The 18617-nt window shown below is 44.1% G+C and overlaps 1 protein-coding gene across 1 annotated transcript in view; it reads left to right on the forward strand.

Annotated features, from left to right (window-relative positions):
• Positions 1-18617, forward strand: part of Tmem165 (transmembrane protein 165) — a 29497-nt gene that overhangs the window by 6862 nt on the left and 4018 nt on the right. Inside the window, exons 2-4 of the mRNA XM_028857505.2 lie at positions 8345-8570; positions 15600-15775; positions 16162-16341. Of these exons, the coding sequence (XP_028713338.1) occupies positions 8345-8570; positions 15600-15775; positions 16162-16341 (582 nt within the window). The remainder of the gene's footprint in view (positions 1-8344; positions 8571-15599; positions 15776-16161; positions 16342-18617) is intronic.

Raw genomic sequence — 18617 nt, forward strand, 5'->3', positions numbered from 1 at the left:
AGCAGCTGGTTCTGGATTGGCACCACATCTGGAAGTTGCCCCTGTTGCCACAGCATGCTGTGTGTGCACAGCTGGGGAGAGCTCCCCTGAGCTCTTCCGCTGGAAACCGGGAAGAGAGAACAGCAGTGCTGCACTGGAATGCTGTGGAGAGGGCAGCACCGGGCTGCAGGGCCATTCTCTGGAGCAGAAAACAGCATCACTAAGTGAAACCAGTCTGCGAGGGGGGAGTGCGTGTGTGTGTGTGTGTGTGTGTGTGTGTGTGTGTGTGCGCGTGTGTGTGTGTGTGTGTGTGTGTGTGTGTGTGTGTGTGTGTGTAGTCGTAGTCGGTTAAATTCTGCAGAATGATATCCTGGGTATCTAGGAACCCAGAAACATGCTCTGTGCTTTAGGCTTTTTAGAACTAAGGCTATCCCCAACCACAGGACCTCAGGTTGTATAAAGAGAATAGGACTGTGATTTTACTTTGAACTGTAAGGAAACTCAGTCTTCTAGTAGACTGGTGTATGGTTAAGATGGCCAGAAAAAGTCACAGGAATGAAATATTTCTGTTTAGATTATGCATAGTTGGAAAAGCATGAAGCCCCAGATGATGGAGAGACAATCTGGAGATTTGGGAAATTAGTTGTACACTTTCATATTTTATTTTATTTTATTTTGGTTTTTCAAGACAGGCTTTCTCTGTGTAGCTCTGGCTATCCTGGAACTCACTGTGTAGACCAGGCTGGCCTCGAACTCACAGAGATCCTCCTGCCTCTGCCTCCCTGAGTGCTGGGTTTAAAGGCATGCACCACCACATCTGGCTCTTTTTTTTTTTTTTTTAACACTTCCATATTTTAAATGTGTAGTTTTTGGGTGCAGATCTATAGATTAATACATCAGTATGGTAAAACATCCGTAAGTGGGATGCCTCCTTTTTTTGAACACTCTACAGCATCCCCTTTCTTTTCTTTCTTTTCTTTCCCAGCATCCCCTTTCAAGCGTTAGAATCTAGTCAGTCTCAGAGCAGTGACAGAAAAGCACTCAGGAATAGCAGTGGAAAGGCTGCTGTGTCCACGGCGCCAGGTGTGGTGAAGGAGGCAGAGGGAAGGCCACAGAGCTGGAGCTTTCACCTCGGTGTAGACTGGAGTCAGGTTCAGGAGCATGGACTTGGAAAGTCATAGGTAACCTGGAATGGGACGGTGCTTTGAGCCTCACCTGTGCGCTCTCCATTTCCGGTGGACAGGACCCATGTAGTCTGTGAGCTTTAGCTATTGGCCGTCTCCCCCGGGAATCTCATCCCTTTGCAAACAGCCCTGGCTAATTTAGGCCCGTGGCACCAGGTCTATACCTTGTCTGACCTAGCCTCATCTCATGATCCGTGTCTGGCAATCTCTTGGGAACCGTCACGTGAAACTGCTAGTCACTCACACTGACTTGTCTAAGCCACACCCCTAGTTGTGGTTCTTCTTTGCCCCTTAGCTTTTAGGAGCATGACTATCAGGCAGCCAGGCCAGATTCTGAGCACCATCCCTGTTTGAACCCTGCCCTTCCTAAGACCTATTGATTTTTTTTGCTTTCTGTCATGTCATATTTTTTTCTTCTGTGATTAGTTTCACCATCACTCCTAGGCAGTTTACCTTTGGTAGGCCTGGTAGCAGATATTCCCCACGGCCCTGATTATTAGCCACAGTGCCTCCCTCATTCATGTTTGTCTTACACTCAAAACCTTCTAGGGGCTTTCCTCTGGCTTGCCTCTGAGTTGGGTTATCATTATCACACATACTTTTCATTTGGGGTGCAGTTTTTCAGACTGCAAGCATTCATCCAGTGGTTTACTCTTGGGTCTTAGAACAAGCTTTATTCCTTCTCAGTGTTGGTCAGGGTCAGGCAGAATGTACACACTGCTGTACTTTCTAGTCAGCCATTCCAGGTGTCTAATCTTAGATCCTGTGAGACTCGAGAAAGAATCTCACAACCCATACTCCACTTGGTGGTCAAAGGTTGTCCCACAGGTATGAGCTTCCTGACCTTTGAATGAGTAAGTGCAGAGCATGTACTTTCTGGTGGGTTCTGCCTGAGGCCTGCCGCAACTTACAAGGAATTGATCTAGGCTGGAGTAGCAGGTCAGGGTAGCGGGTCTTTGGAGGGGCTGGAGACATGGCTCAGCTGCTAAGAGAAGGTCCTGCTCTTGTGAAGGACTCAAGTCTGGTTCCCAGCACCCATGCAGGGTGGTTCACAGCCACGTGTCACTTTGGTTCCAAGGGATCCAACACCCTTGTCTAGATTCTGTGGGCACCTGCCCTCACATGTGTGCATCTCCATGCACACACATGAGTACACACACAGTTAAAAGTACATTTTTCAAAGAGGTCTTTGAAGTGGTGCATACAGGGTATCCACACCTGTGTGCATGATGGCAGAAATCCAGAAGGGGCAGAAGGCTGTGTGGTGAGAAACATCGCTTTGCTTCTCATATTCTAATTCATGCTCAACAGACTAGGTTCCCACTGACCGACTGTTTTTCTATGTAGAGTTCCGTCGGAACAGAGCCACTCTGTTTCATGCTTTAAAGTAGTTTACAGCTGCTCTGAAGTTACAGCAGCGGAGTTGAGTAATTAGACAAAACTATACATCCACAGAGCTGTAAAATACTTGGATCTTTAAGGGAAAGTGCCTCACCCATTCTGGTTCTGATTTCCCTCTCTGGAAATGATCTGGGCTGCATTTACAATGATGTATGTAACTCCCTTCCCCCCCCATATACATTAACTTCATACATAATACATATTTCATTTAAAGCATCTTAATAGTTTTTTCAATATTAGTATTTATAGAACATTCTTATTCTTCTATGTCCATAATCTTGAATGTTTTAAATTACATCTATTTATCTGTGTTTGTTTATGTGTATGTATGTGGGCACCTGTGTGCCACATCACACATGTGGAGATCAGAGGCCAGCTTATTCAAGTCGGTTCTCCTTCCCATGAGGGTCCTAGGGATCGAACTCAGGTTGGTAGGTTTGTAAGTAAGTGCCTTTACTGCTGAACCATCTTGCCAGACAGTATATTTTATGTGGCTCTTAATAGTTCCCTGTTGATTGGACACTTAGTTGCTTTGTCTCTTCTTTATCAACATTTAGTTGATAATATGTTTCTACTACAGAAATGCCAGCTCTCCAATGTTCCCTTTCTCACCTTTGTGGCTCTCACCCCTTCTATGACACATTGTCATGGTGTGCATGTGGCTGGATTTCAGGGGCCTGGGATGCAAGGGCTGGACCAGATAAACCTTGCTTACAGTGTTCTCTGAACTGGGTTTGAGGAGCCTGGACAAATGGGGCAAAATGAAGGCACTGGGGAAGGAAGTCTGACTGACTGAGGGTGTGGTCAGCAGCAGCCGATGCGCTCTCAAACTGCACTGCCCATGACTGAGCCCTGAGGGGAGGGATCAGCATATAGCCTACCACTTTAAAAGTAGTATGAAAAACAATGTTAGAATACTTCGTGGCAATTTAAAAAACATTGCTTATAAGTTAATGGTGGTTTGGATGTATTGGGTTAAATTGATCTCTCAGTCTTACCTGTTTTTACTTTGTAAAATGGGTAATTTAAACGAGAAAATATAAAAGTACATTATGAGGCTAATTTTCCAGCTTGTGGTGTTTTGCATTTAGTGCTGCTATTCTGGCTTCTTCGGGAGAAGGTTTTGGGAACTGGTGTGATTAGATGGGAATATGGAGTAGACACAGATAAAGGTTTGCATGTTGTGTTCTAGGCATAAGACGCTCTTTACAGTTGGTTATTGATTTCTTTTAAGTTTTTATTTTAAAACTAAAGAACAGAATATAAGATAAAAGCCTGAGATGGGTTGAAAGCTACTGCAGAAAAATCCTGCCACTGCCATTTCCTGGCTTGAAGAGGGCTGCATGGCCTCCCGGCCCCACCTCTTCCCCTCCGGTCACTCTTTCTCTTCTAAGCCCTTTAAGACTCATTGGTCCATTCCAGACAGTTGACTGGAAACTCCGCCTCTTTTCAGTTGAGCAGTGGACCAGCAGCATACACAGAAACTCCACAACATTTCCCCCCTTTTGTCTAATAAAAAGGAAGGGTTCTAAGTCTCTCATAGTAAAACTATATACAATAAGAATTATTATCAAGTATTGTCCAGATAGAAAGGAAAGGTAATAATCTTAACAAAAATGACACTGCATACAACAAGAACAATTATCAAGTAAGAAATACATTCTCAATGTCCAGTCCATAAGTAATTGGCAAATTTATAGAGATGATTCCATTATCTGTCTCTCTTTAAGAGTCCAAAGTTTTGTTCCTAACATAACTTTTGCCAAGATTTGGGAGAACTATAACTGTCTAGTCTTCAACTCCGTCAAAGACCCGAGAAGGAAATAATATCACCTGAGTAAGCAGGAAGTGGAAGCAAGCAACTTTCAAAAAATGTGAGAAATGACAGAAACAGCTGGTGCCTGGACAGCCATCCAAGGTTCCTCTGCAATGTTGGGGCATCCATCTTTGGCCTACAGGCCTAGAATATCTGATAGGCTTTTTTCAGAAGCAGGAAAATTTGAAGGACTGTCCTACCCTGTCTTGGCAAAGTTTGGCAGTTGCCTTTCTTTGTGTCCTGCTTGTCCAATTTGGACAGCATACTGTCAGCAGTTGAGGCAAGGCCAGTTTCTTGCCCTAATGGCTAGCTTTTGCCACAAAGAAAGCAAACTCCATATGGAGTTTCTTCGATACCCATCTTTAGAAGTAGATCAGTGCCGCCAGGAGCAGACATGTCTTTAAGTGGCCATATTCTGTAGGTCTTTGAAGTGTCTGAGGATTATCTATCTATCTGAAATATATCTCTGTATACCTAGAAAACCTAATTAACATGGCAGTAAGTTTGATAGATATGGGTGACTTTTAGCCTATATTTCTTCATTATCCTGGAAAGCTTTTAAGGACTAAAACTTTACATTGCATAATTTGACAAGCTGTATAGGTACAAGCTATATATGTAATGCCTTGAGCAAAAATAGAAGCAAAGGTACAGTATAAGGACAATAACCTTAAATTTGTATATGGCCGGGCGGTGGTGGCGCACGCCTTTAATCCCAGCACTCGGGAGGCAGAGCTAGGCGGATCTCTGTGAGTTCGAGGCCAGCCTGGGCTACCAAGTGAGTTCCAGGAAAGGCGCAAAGCTACACAGAGAAACCCTGTCTCGAAAAACCAAAAAAAAAAAAAAATTGTATCAACATACAAAAATATCTTAAACAGAAGTAGAAACATATATACAGTATAACAAAATAACCTTAAATTTGTATCAATATCCAAAAATCCATACCAATGTAAAATATTTAAGACTATTAGTTGCTTTTTTTAGTTTGAAAGTAGATTTAATGATCATATCTACCCCCCCTTTTTGACCATACTCAATAACAACTTGTAAACAACTTTCCTTACATGATGACAGATATCCATAACCCAGTGAAAGACCAAAACCTATCCATCTCCACTATTGGGAATGTGGACGTCATGTTCTTAAAATTACTTCCTGCTGTCTGGGGGGTGGGGGGCATTGGCATCTCTGGTGGACCCTGAAAAAAACTGAAATAATGGTCTAGTCCTGAGAGAGCTAGCTGTATCATTTGGGAGTAGTGCATCTCAGCTAACCACCTTGGAATTATCCTGAGCAGTTTGTGGTCCAACGCTGATCTTTGGGTGGTGTTTATCCGATCAGTGGCAGTACCACAACCCAGGTGGAATGGTCATGGTGGCGCCCCATCGTCAGCATCCTTTTGGAGACCTCAGAGATCGATGTTAGGAATGTTTAACATTCACTGCAGAAAACCTAAACATTTTTACATGTCATATGCTGTAAATCCTAAGGAAGTTAAAGGACCAGGATCTCTAAAATACATCTGGGATATCCAAGCTTAATTTCTAAATATCTGTTTAAACTTAAGCCTGAAATCATGTACTTAAGCTACATGAATTGAAACCTAAGGTTAGAATTAGTGCTTTATAATATCATTAATGTCAAAACAGAAAGTTTAAATTTTGAGATAGTACTTGTACCTTAAAAAAAGTTTTAAAGAGTCAAGGTAAATTTGAGGGGTATGAGATTAGTGACAATATAGTAGTCCCTAGATTTGGCACCAGGTGTTTCTGATTTCTTTTAAGTTTTTATTTTAAAACTAAAGGACAGAATATAAGATAAAAACCTGAGGTAGATTGAAAGCTGCCATGGAACACCATCCCCCAACCCACCCCCACACTACAGATACCTGAACTGGTCAGAATACAGAGAATAAGTGATTGTGGGTAGCCCAGCCCCAAATGGGACATCTGTGATACTTGATTTTTAAAAAATCTTTGTCTTCACATCATCCTGAGACTTCATTTTTGGCCATCCCAGACTTAATAAACTTGTAGTTTTAGTGCCTTTTAGTCTTCGATGTTGAAAAGTTTTGAGAATATGGAGAATTGTGTTTTACTTTGTTTCCTTTTTTATTTTTTCATGTTATTTTTTGTGCATCTGTGTGTGTGTGTATGTATTTGTGAATGTATGCCACATTCGTGCCTGTGGAAGCCAGAAGAGAGTGTCCAATCCCGTAGAGTTGGAGGTACAAGTGGTTCTGAGATGCCTTGTGTGGCTGCTGAGGACTGAACTTGAGTCCTCTGGAAGAGCACTGAGCCATCTCTCCAGCTCCTTCCCTTTATTGTATTCTTCAGGCAAACTTGATTCTTTATTTCTTTACTAGAACAGACTAAATAACTTGGCCAAGGACTTAAGGCTTAGAAAACCACAAAAAAATATGAAACATTTCTCTCTCCTGTGATTTGATTTAAAATGTAAAATTTTCTCTTTTGAGCTTTGGAGCCAAGTGATATTAAATGCTATATATTTACTCCTGAAATTTTTCTTGGACTTAAGATGCTGAAATTTTGTGAAGTCTTTTCATATAAACAGTTCAGCTGTGTGTGGTAGTTGGTGCTTGTAATCAACCCCAGGACTTAGGAGGAGGATGCAACAGGCAGGTGACTCCCAGGCCAGCCTTAGCACGATGGCCAGACCCTGTCTCATACAGAAAGAGGGTAATGTGGGGAGGAGGGGTGAGGTTCCAGCAGGAAAATACTGTGTTTAGGATGTCCTAGTTGAAGTGCCTATGTCTTTTGGAATGCTGTTGGACCAGCTATAAGCCTGTTTTAAAGGAATATCAGCATAGATAGAGTTAAAGTGCTGATGGAGAGAGACCCTTTAAAATGGTACCTGCTTAATTAAGAGTTGGCTGCCAGGACTACAGAGTTTCCTTGTTTTAGCTCGGAGGTCTACACTAGACCAGGTCATTCTTACAGTTCTGATATGCCCTGTAGTATTAAGTCACGTTTATGTCATGCACTGAGTGGTCGTGTATACAATAAGAATTGAGAATGTTACAAAGAGTGTAAATAGAGCCACATAATAACGTTCCCAATTACTGAAACCCAGACACGCCGAACTTCCTGGTGTTTCATCTGATTAACCTGAGTTGCCCAGTCAGCTTCCTTTTCTAATGAGCCAGGAACTAAATACGTTAGATTGTACAGGCCACATCTATGCTGGCCATGTAAAATCTCCACTGTGTAATCTTCCTTTATAGTGTTCCTTTTTTCACTCTCCTTCCTTTTCCCTTCTCCTTCCCACCTCCTCCCTTCATTTTTTATACTCTCTTAGAATTGTAAACAGCCTGGGTTTGCCTCTTCTAGCTTGCGAAGTCCTGGTTTTAGAATCTGTTCATTTCTCATGACCTTCAGAGGTCAGTACCTTCTTAAAGGGCATGGCTTCAGAACTTTCTAGCCAACTTTGGGGAAGGCCAATGAAGTTTTGTCATATTTTCATGTTATTATTCACTGAGACTGCTTCGCCTTTTTATCAGCTAACCGTCCAGGATATTTTTAGAGTTCATCATAGGACCATTTGCACAGCCAGCTCTATTAAACCTTGTCTTAGCTACAGCCAACTCTGGCTGTAGCCTGAGAGCCTCCTGGATCCAGTTAGTCCTTCACAGTGTCAGTGACATGTCTTGCCAGCTACATGCCAATGAATGTTTGATAAACACACCTGAGTCTTCACCCAAATTACTAGTGAAAACTTGAATGAGACAGCGATGAATTGACTCTACCACATACTTAGAAAATAAGGTAATTATGGTGTCTAGACTGAATTGCTTGTATAGAGAGCTGAAGTATGGGCTACTGTTATTTCTGATGGCATTCAGATTTTAAAGTAATAAAGCAGTGGAATGAGTATGACAAAAAATAACTTCTCACTTAAAAGAATATCAACTAAGTGACTTAATTTCTTTTTTTTTAATTTTCAGAAAGGAATTACTGCAGCCGCCCCAGTTCACACCAACAGAGAAGATGCTGCTACCCAGACGAATCTGGGATTTATCCATGCATTTGTCGCTGCCATATCAGTCATCATAGTGTCTGAACTCGGTGACAAGACGTTTTTCATAGCGGCCATCATGGCGATGCGTTATAACCGGCTGACTGTGCTGGCTGGTGCCATGCTTGCCTTGGCCTTGATGACATGCTTGTCGGGTAAGGGTGCTTTCCCAGGGAACATGATGAATTGAGGGAAAGCATATGTGTGTCTTGAATCATGCACCCAGTTACATTGGAATCTGCTTATTCCCAGACTTTAGTAATCAGCAAATGGTTTCAGTATATACATTATTAAAACCCAGATTTTACTTCTTCAGTGGAATTATGTAGCCAAGCTACATATTCCTGTCATTGATTCACTGGTGTTTGTATCCTTAGTTTTCATTTATGTTTTAGATTGATGTATTCTGTGTGTAGGAGTGTTTTGCCTGCGTGTGTCTTGCACCATGCGTGTGCCTGGTAGTGCAGAGTTCAGAAAGAGGGTATCAGATGCTTGTGAGCCATCGTGTGGGTGTGAGGAACTGAACCTGTACCTCTGCGAGAGCAACAAGCGCTCTAACCACTGAGCCATCTAGCCTTTATTCTTCATTTCTTCATTTTAGTCCAGTTCAGCTTTTGTTTCTTTATCTTTAGTCCAGGTAAGCTCATTTGTACTTGCAGTTTTAGAAGTGGGGTTCAGGAGGCCACAGCAAACTGTGTTTTCTTCTGAGGCTCACGGGGTGGTAGCTCTGAGAAGCAGCCTGCGCTTCCTTTTATGAAGCTTTTTCTTACCCTGCTTATGTGGAGTGAAGCATTCTTTAGGCTTCCCGCTCATGTTACTTTTCAACTTATGGCTTTATAGGCTCTAATTCTAAGGTGTTAGACCACAAGAAAGTCCGTTTAACACTCAAATGACTGAGCATTATTTGTTGCTACTTGAGAGCTACCTCAGGCCACCAGTGTGTTAGAAGATGGTATTTCCCTTTGAGCCACAGTTGGGTTTGAGACTGACTGCCCATGGCATCCATCCCCTAGGGAATTAAGTTAACTGTCCCCTGAGTTTTAGCTTGCTGACTGTCAAGTGCAGATAATAGTTCTTGCCTACCTTCTGGTTTCTGTTCTGTAGTGATAAGATAATTTACTAGGAGGGCTTTGCCATTTGCCTCTTACCATTATGAAACCAATTTCTTAAATGTAGAACAAGGTCCGTTTCTGATTCTCTGGTGCCTTGATGTTTAAAGCTTGTGGTTTTATAAAGTGAGTATTTTAGATATGTAGAATGATTTGAATACTAGTTACGTTTTGAAAATTAGTGTGGGTATTAATGTTTTACAGTAGCAACAGGTTTTCTCTTCAGAAGTGATGTGTCACAGAAGAGGGGGTGGAAGGCTGTAAGAGCCTGAGGTCCGGGAGGAGCAGAGTGGACACCACGGAGCCCTGCATGCTGGACTCACAGCAGCCGGGCTCTGTACAAGGCCAAGCCTGTCAGCCCTGGAGCTGTGTAAACCGGAACTGCGGGCAGCTCATGGCTTCTCGGGGAGGCAGTCAGCTTTCTTTACGAGTGTGGCCCTGGTAGGTCAACCATTCTCCAGTACCCAGGAGTATACGGCCTTGATTAGCTCTTTAACTTAAAGACACGAAGCTGGGTGTGCAGAGAGGGTGGGAGCGGGCCTGGGAGGAGTTAAGGGTGACTGTGACGCTCTTTCTCTAATAGAATGTACACACACACACACACACACACACACACACACACACACGCACACACACACCCGTTGGCATGGTCTAAGATGTAGCAGTGACTGCAGGAAATGGAGAGCGGAAACTGGAGCCCGCCCGCCCGCACTTGGGGCGAGCCTCCTGAAGGCGTCAGCCGTGCGTGCGTGCGGTGCTGGTCCAGCAGCCTCTCTGCTGCCTCTCTGGACACCACGCCGTGTGCTGCAGAAGGCCGCTGCCGTCCGTCCGCCCAGCTCTTGGGTGCGCTTCATGCTCTCCCCCTGCTCTGCTGGCTGTCGTCCTCCGGAGCCTCCCTCACCCCTGCCGTCTGTGGGGCTGCCTGGTGCCTCCGATCTCCCTGTCGGGACCTAAACATCGTTTTTGCACTTCATCTGATGTTACCTAAAATACATTCGTTTTTTTAAACTTAAATTTGAGGAGTTGCGGAGACCTCATTTCCGGTATATTGTATACAGCAGACCAGTTACGGCATTGTAAGGCATGCCCAGTGCAGGGCTGGAGAGCTGGGAGCTGGCTCAGTGGGCGAGTGCACTTGCTGAAGAGCATGAGGACTGCAGTTTAACTCCTCACACACACATTGAGCCAGGTCCGTCTGCCCGCCTGTGCCTGTCACCTCAGCTTTATGGAGTGGATGGAGGCAGTGGTACTCACTGGACAGCTGAAACTGTTGAGCGCCACGTCTGGGAGAGACCCCCTGTGTCTTCTGTGGCCTCCATGTGCTAACACCTTCACGCTCCTATATACACACACCCAAAACTTCAAACACAGATTAAAATAATAAAATCTGAGGCTGGAGCAGTTGAGCAGTTGATAGCTCTTGCTGCCCTTGCGGAGACCCAGGTTTGACTCCCAGCACCTCCAGCACCTCCAGCACCTCCTGATAACCAGTTCAGGGCATCCATTAGGTGCTCTCTTCTGAGCACATCAGGTGTCAGGCATGCGAGTCGAACACTCACTCATCACACTCATTAGATAGATAGATAAATAGATAGATAGACAGACAGACAGACAGATGATTGATAGATAGATGATAGATAGATAGATAGATAGATAGATGATAGATAGATGATTGATAGATAGATGATAGATAGATAGATAGATAGATAGATAGATAGATAGATAGATAGATAGATAGGTGATAGATAGATAACTACAAAGATCTGCCCAGTGGGATCTTAAATCCTATCGGCGTCCTGTGTGCTGTCATGGTCATTACTTTGAGGACACATGTGAACAGCTGGAAGTCTGTGGGACGTGTTTCTTCCTGTATTGTTTTCCTCAGCGAGCTCTACTGTAATGACTGTTTGAAAGCTTTATATGGGTCATTCTTGTTTATCTTCCTGTAAGAAAAGGAAACATATGATGCTGGATTTTAAAGGTTTTTGAAGGTTCCTTTTGTTATTGTGTCTTTAAACATTTAATTTTATGGATTATTTGTATATAGTTAAAGTAACTATATCACAAACTTAATCATATTTAAAAAATGAGAACTTGGTCCCATTAGTTTGTGGATGAATATCACAAACTAGAGTCAAGTAAGATAAAACTGAATTCTTAAAGTTTTTTGATAGCAGAGAAATTGTATTCACATAAATAAATCTTAAAGAATTTTTGTTAGAGCCATACTACTCAGTAGTTAAGAACTCCTGAGTGTTACAAATCATATGATGAAAATTACTTTGAATGATTTATGAAGTGATAGCTAGCTCAGTAAGGTTTTTATGTTACATTTGTTAACCATCAAGTACACCAAGAAAAGTTTTTCTGAATTGTATCAAAGTACTGTTTTTATACATGGTAGTCTTGTATACAGAAGTATAAGTACCTTAACTCTTATATTTAGCAGTGGTGTAGAAAACTGAAATATTAACTTGATAAATTGTTGCCACTGAAGTGTTTGAGTGCCAGGAATGGTTTGTTTGCTTGTTTGTTTGTTTACATTTTGGCAGTTTAAGACAGGGTTTCTCTGTGTGGTTCTAGCTGTCCTCGAACTCAGAGATGAGCCGGCCTCTGTCTCCTCCCCGCCCCCCGCCCCCCCCCAGCAAAGATGTTCACCATCGTCCTGCTTAGAAAGGTTTTTTTTTTTTTTTTTTTCCGAGACAGGGTTTCTCTGTGTAGTTTTGGTGCCTTTCCTGGATCTCGCTCTGTAGACCAGGCTGCCTCGAACTCACAGAGATCCACCTGCCTCTGCCTCCCGAGTGCTGGGATTAAAGGCGTGCGCCACCACCGCCTGGCCGAGAAAGGTTTTAAAGAGAAACCAAAGGAAAAGTGAAGGAGGGAGGAAAGCCAGGCGTAGCAAGCACCATCGGGGCTGCTCCCGTCGAAGAGGGGGCTTGCCACGGTGCTCCACGGTGCTCCCTACCCGAGCCCTGGTGTGTGCTGGTCCAGCTATCTGCAGCCAAGTGTGCATAGTGTTACATGGAAGGAACGCTCCAGGGAAACACAGTTCACAAGTTTGTACCACACACTGACCCTAGTGTGGTGAAATCCCTCTCGTCCCTCCCTGGACACACATGATCCTTGTCCAGCGGGGACCCAGTCTATGCTCTCCCCTTATTCAATAGTCGCCTTGAGCTTCCGACCTTCTGGTGTGGTAACACAGCTTTTCTGAAACTTGTTACACTTGACTGCTGGCCCCAGAGCACAAGGTAGTGACGCAGAGGAGACGTGAGCGCAGGAACCAAAAGCACAGACTGTGTTGTGGGACGGTGCTTCTGAGGTCTGGGCCTCCAGAAGACAGTGTAATGGGGTTTCTTAGACGTGTCTGGGTCTTCAGGAACTCACTGGAATTGAGGATGTTGTAGCTGAGGAGAAAAGAAGAATTAATTTAAGTTTGGGATTTCAAAGGGTTTTCCATGTTTTATTTCAACACTTACTATTTTTTTTACGGAAGTAGTTTTTCTTTTTCTATCTTGTATGTGTGATCTTGTGTAAGTGTGGATATCTACATAGTGTGTGTGTGTGGAGGTAAGGGGACAGTCTAGGGTGGTGTTGGTCCTCACCTTCTGTCTTGGCAGGGTCTCATGTTCATAGCTGTGTATGAACCCATGAGCTTCTGGAGATTCTCCTGCTTCTGACTCGCATTCCTCCTTGCCCCATGTGAGCACTAAGATCCAGATATGTGCTGCTGTGGTATGTGGTTCCCCGGACTCGAACTCAGGTCCTCATGCGTGCACAGTAAATGCTTTACTCAGGGAGCCACCTCCCCAGATTGTTCTTGAAGTGATGTTAAATGTGTAAAGCTGCACGAATAAGAGGGCATAATGAATACTGATGTGCTTTGCTTGCTCAGATGCACCTACTGTTAGTATCTTACCCTGTTGCTTTAGCATTTGCGTCCAGTCTATTCTGAGTATGTTTGGATACTTTCTGTATCTGTAGGCAAATAATGTGTATTTATTTACACACACTACACACACGAGTGCTTTTTTTTTTTAACTTGATTCCTTGTGGATTTCACATCATGCATTCCGATCCCACTTACCTCCCTCCCTGTTCCCTCTACCTTTGCAACCTCCCCCCAAAAACCAAATTTAAAAGGAAAACCAAAAAGCAAACAAAACAAAGAAACAAAACACAAAAAGAAGAATCTCGTTGTGGAAGCTGCAGTGTGGCCCGTTGAGTCACAGTTTACCCTTAGTCCATTCATCTTTACTTGTGAGTCCTCTTTGCCACGAGACATTGCTCAAGGCCTCTAGCTTCTGCTACACCACCGATCAATACTGGGCTCTCACTGGGGCTCCTTGTGGATCCTGTGGTCCTGTGTCATGGAGGTCCTGCTGTTTGGGATCTGTAGGTTCGTCCCCTTCACAGGCTCCAACATTTCATAGATGAGGTGGATGTTGGGGTGGGCCAGCACAGCCCTGGACCTGGGCGATAGCTGGGTTGGTCAGCCTGACCCCAGACGATCTCTCCAGCACCGCCTCAGCTCATCACCAGTGCAGCGTGCAGCAAGGAGCAGGGCCAGTTCTCCCACTCGCGGGCCCTCAGATCCAGGTCCTTCTCACCCACACTGCCAGGGCCAGCTCCACTGTTTTGCCCAGGTGAGGTGCAGGGCCTCTCCTCACTGCTGTCGGGGGCCCAGAGGTCAGGGGCAGCTCTCCCACTCTAATGCCCCCAGGGCTGGCTCACCTGCATCCCAATACCAGGGTCAGCTGCCCATATGGGGTGCAGGGCCCACTTTCTTGGATGCACACTACTTTAATCTACCATACTTCTTTCCTTTTTTACTTACTTTTTTCCTTTGTGGCTCCTGTTTCCACCTGTAAAATGTCTAGGCAAGATCAGGTGTTTGATTTAGCTGCTATTTTTTTAATTTGAAATACTACCTAGACTTTTATTATGTTTTATGCTATCAACAGGTTTTAGAGAATAATGTCATGCCCTCTCCAATACCCCGTGGTTTTTCCTCTTTTGTGTGGGGTGTTTCCACATGGATAAACTCAAGTTACATCTTCTTGGCCAGAAGCTGCACAGGTGTCGTGTCCTCAGAAGAGTATCTCATGGGAGCAGGAGGCATCCATCCTCTTCCTCATTGACACTGTAGTTTGGCCTGCCCAGTTGAGTGTTTGCTTCCCTAGTCTTCTGCAGCTAATACCCAGCCTACGAGACACACTGTAACACAACGAATACCTGTCCTTTACTAGCATTTCCCCAGAGAGCTAGTGTAATTCTTGTGTACTGCTTTCCTCTTCCTACCCTGGCTTCTGCTCCACAGGAGTGAAATTGGGCCTTGCACACTCCTTTCTCATCCCTACGTACATGCGCTTTCTCCAGGGATTGTCCGTGTGGCAAGTTCTTGCTCTTCCTTACCTTCTAGTCATAAGATACCACAGGTAAATCCTGTGCTTGCTCAGACTCATCTCAGAAGTCCCCAAGAATGCTGTTTGTTATTGAAATGTCTACTTCTTGGCCTTTCAGTAGACAAGAGATAGAAAATATATGCCATATTGGTATGTCTACATATACCTAATAAAGAATTTTTAGTATTTCATAAGATATGCTAAATTTACATGGTTACAGCACATGGTGAATTGTGCTGTAAGAGAATTGTCATGATTCTTGATCTTTGAAAGATCTATGACAAAGAAACTTACAGAATGGAATGTGGTTTCCAGTTTATAAAGTCTTGAAATTCTTAGAGGACACCACAGTCAAGCTGGCTCAAGTACTGTGCCTACACAGATGTCAGTGGGAAGGCAGCCCTAGGTGAACATGACTGGGGAAGAGGGCCACATCTGAAAGGGCCAGTGGTAATAAGGCCATGCTTGCCTTGGAAAGCCAGTGAGCTCTGACATTGTAAAGGTTCAGTGCTGGAAAGCAAGAAGCAGGGGTATTGCAGGTCATTACATATTTGATGTGTCTGATGTGAACCAGTTTTCCTTCAACAAAGTAAATTACAATTGCTCAAGTTACTGTTTCTTTGGCGTGTTGTGGAAAGCACCTGTTAACAGTCTTGGCATTTCCTTACAGTTTTGTTTGGCTATGCCACAACAGTCATCCCCAGGGTGTACACCTACTATGTTTCAACTGCACTCTTTGCCATTTTTGGCATCAGAATGCTTCGGGAAGGTTTGAAGATGAGCCCAGATGAGGGTCAGGAGGAGCTGGAAGAAGTTCAAGCAGAGTTGAAGAAGAAGGACGAAGAAGTGAGTTGTCGCTGGTACATGCCATGAGTTAGCCTGATTCGTTTCTGCTCTTACAGCTTGGCTCTGATAGGCTTTGGGGTTACTGTGCTTGTGGCAGGGAGGGAACTGTTTACCAAATACAGTCACTCTTTGACTGGTGGAATGTCTGAATCCTGGAACTGTTAGTTCTACCTCTTTCTTAAGCGTCTGCATACTCTTTGGTCTTGTTGCAGGGGGAAAGCTGATACTATGTGAGGCTGGTGGCTGAAGGCAGTCAGTCAAAGGATGCAGAAGTGTATTTTCTTTGATGAATATGATACACAATTTAAATGCATTAAAGGGATTGAGTGACTCTATGCTATTTTGATATACTTACTGGGGTTAATGGTAATTTTTACTTGTTTCAGTTCCAACGAACCAAACTCTTAAATGGACCAGATGTTGAAACTGGTACAAGCACAACAATACCTCAGAAAAAGTGGTTGCATTTTATTTCACCCATTTTTGTTCAAGCACTCACGTTAACATTCTTGGCGGAATGGGGAGATCGCTCTCAACTCACTACTATTGTTCTGGCAGCTAGAGAGGTGAGTGGTGTTTGCTTCTGTATCAAGACTGCAGTTCACATTGCTCCACACCAGTGGGCGAGCAGGCCACAGGTTAACTACCCATGCTGAAAGTTTGACACATCTGTTCATTTTATGACCTGGATTAGCCTCTGAGTTTTTCTCTATGTCTGTAGTTCTTGGGCCCAAATTTAATTTTTCGTTTCTTTTTATCTTGCTGGGGCCTTTCCCCATGTTTTGCCAAAATAAAGCTGTGGCTGGTGTCTTTGTTGCTTGGCTTTCTTCTCATGACTTCTCTGCATGCTTACTGAGGATATAAATTAGTATATCACTTTGCTGGTAATCCCCGCAGTGGGGAGTCCTGGCAGTGATGATCTTGAATTCAATGTCAGCCTGGGCTACATACTGAGTCCATCTTAAAACCAAACAAAAAACTTAATAGCAAAAATTGGTGTAACAGAGGGGAACTTGTTCACTTATCTATACATTTCTGAGCAGCTCTTCGATTACTCATTTTTCAACATCACTTTAATGACTCAAGAGAAATTTTCTGAAGCACCTTTGCCTGTGAGTTCTCACTGTCCCAAGGAGAGTTCCTTCTAAAGTAGAGAAGGAACTAATAGATCTAAGGACATCAGAGTGTGCTTACAGTGCTCATCTTGGGATGGCCCAGGGCTGGTTTCTGCAGAGCATTTCTGTTCCACCTCAGCTCTAGAATGTGTAAGTCAGAAGACACCTTCCAACCCTTACTGAACAGTTAAGAACCCAAGGCTCAGAGAGGTGGGCTGACTCAAGTTGGCACCAGAAGTGAGCCTGTCTTCTGTCTTGCCCTTGGGTACATATATTTAAAAGATACCTATTGGTTTGCTGCTGGGGCATGGGGAGGGTGTTTAATGTCATCTCCTATGAGGTGTCAGTTTCTGTTCACAGATGCTGATGTCTTGAGGAGCTGCATGCTCTTGATGGTAACTTTATCAGTTACACTGTTTGACACTGAAACATTTTTAAATCCTTGGAAATGCCTGTCATAAAAGATCAAGTTCCTAGGGTGGTGGTGGCACTCACCTTTAATCCCAGCAGAGGCAGAGGCAGGTGGATCTCGGTGAGTTCCAGGCCCGTCTGGTCTACAGAGAGAATTCCAGGACAGCCCGGGCTGTAACACAACCCTGTCTCAAAACAAACAAACAAAAGTTCCTTAACAGTCCTCCAGCTTAAAATAGAAAGCATTTCCAGGCCAGGACTGAGATCACAGGGAAGGAAGCCTGATGCTTTATGTGGAGATGGAAAAAACAAAAAAGGAACTCTTACTTGATTCTCCTAAAACAAACTTTAAAAATGCTTCTTAATGGCTGTATCCTGTCTTCATTTCTCTCCAAATGCCAGAGTTAACCTTGGGAATGAGCTGGGGGGGGGGGGGGAGTTCTGCCAGTGTCGGCCAGCACCACAGGTACCCACTTCATGGCTTTCTGTCTAGAGAGGGCATACAGCAGTGCATAGGGGTGTCTAGCAGCCCCCATGAGAGCACTCACACGTTAAAACGACTCTCCTCCTTTGTATAAAATAGGCTGTTTTGCTTTTGAAGGATCCATTAATACAAGTTAACAGCATTTTTTTCCTTGTTCAAATAACTTTATTTTAACGCACTGATTTAAAAAGTACCATTTTATTTTCAGATGGATTGAAGTAGTCTTCTGGGGTAGCAGTTTGGTGGCAGTACATTCTCCTGCACATGCTCAGGCCATTTCTGATTCCTGACTGGACATACGCTGCCTTTTCACTCACAGCAGCTGGCTGCTGACCTGTTGCTCAGCTCTCTTCATCCCCACCAAACACAGTGCAGTCTTGGACCCCAGGTCCCACCCTCCCTTACAGTGTAAATCTTTGCCTTTGTCCAGCTCAATTTTCGGAGTATTTTCTTCATTGTCCCCTCCTGTCTTTAGGGGAAGTGCAGCCCTGTTCTTTGGTCCTTCTGACCCTTATCCTATCTTCCCTTCCCAGAGTTCAAAGAGCATGATTATGGTTGGTTAAGAGGACAGCTCTACCACCCAGCTGCTGACCTCACAGGGTGGGATGGATGGTTAATCCTTTATCAACTTGAGATCTTAGAGTCAGCCGAGATGGGAATTATGTTGACTAGATTAGGGCAGAAGATCCCACTTATGGGTGGAGGCACCATTCCCTGGCCTAGGACCCTGGACAGTAGTATAAGGAGGAAGTGAGCTGCACACAAGCATTCCTCACCACTGCTTCCTAATGTGGATGCCAGTGACCAGCTGCCTCAAGTTCCTGCTTTCATG

This window comes from Peromyscus leucopus, chromosome 10, assembly GCF_004664715.2.
Source record: "Peromyscus leucopus breed LL Stock chromosome 10, UCI_PerLeu_2.1, whole genome shotgun sequence".
NCBI lineage: Eukaryota > Metazoa > Chordata > Mammalia > Rodentia > Cricetidae > Peromyscus > Peromyscus leucopus.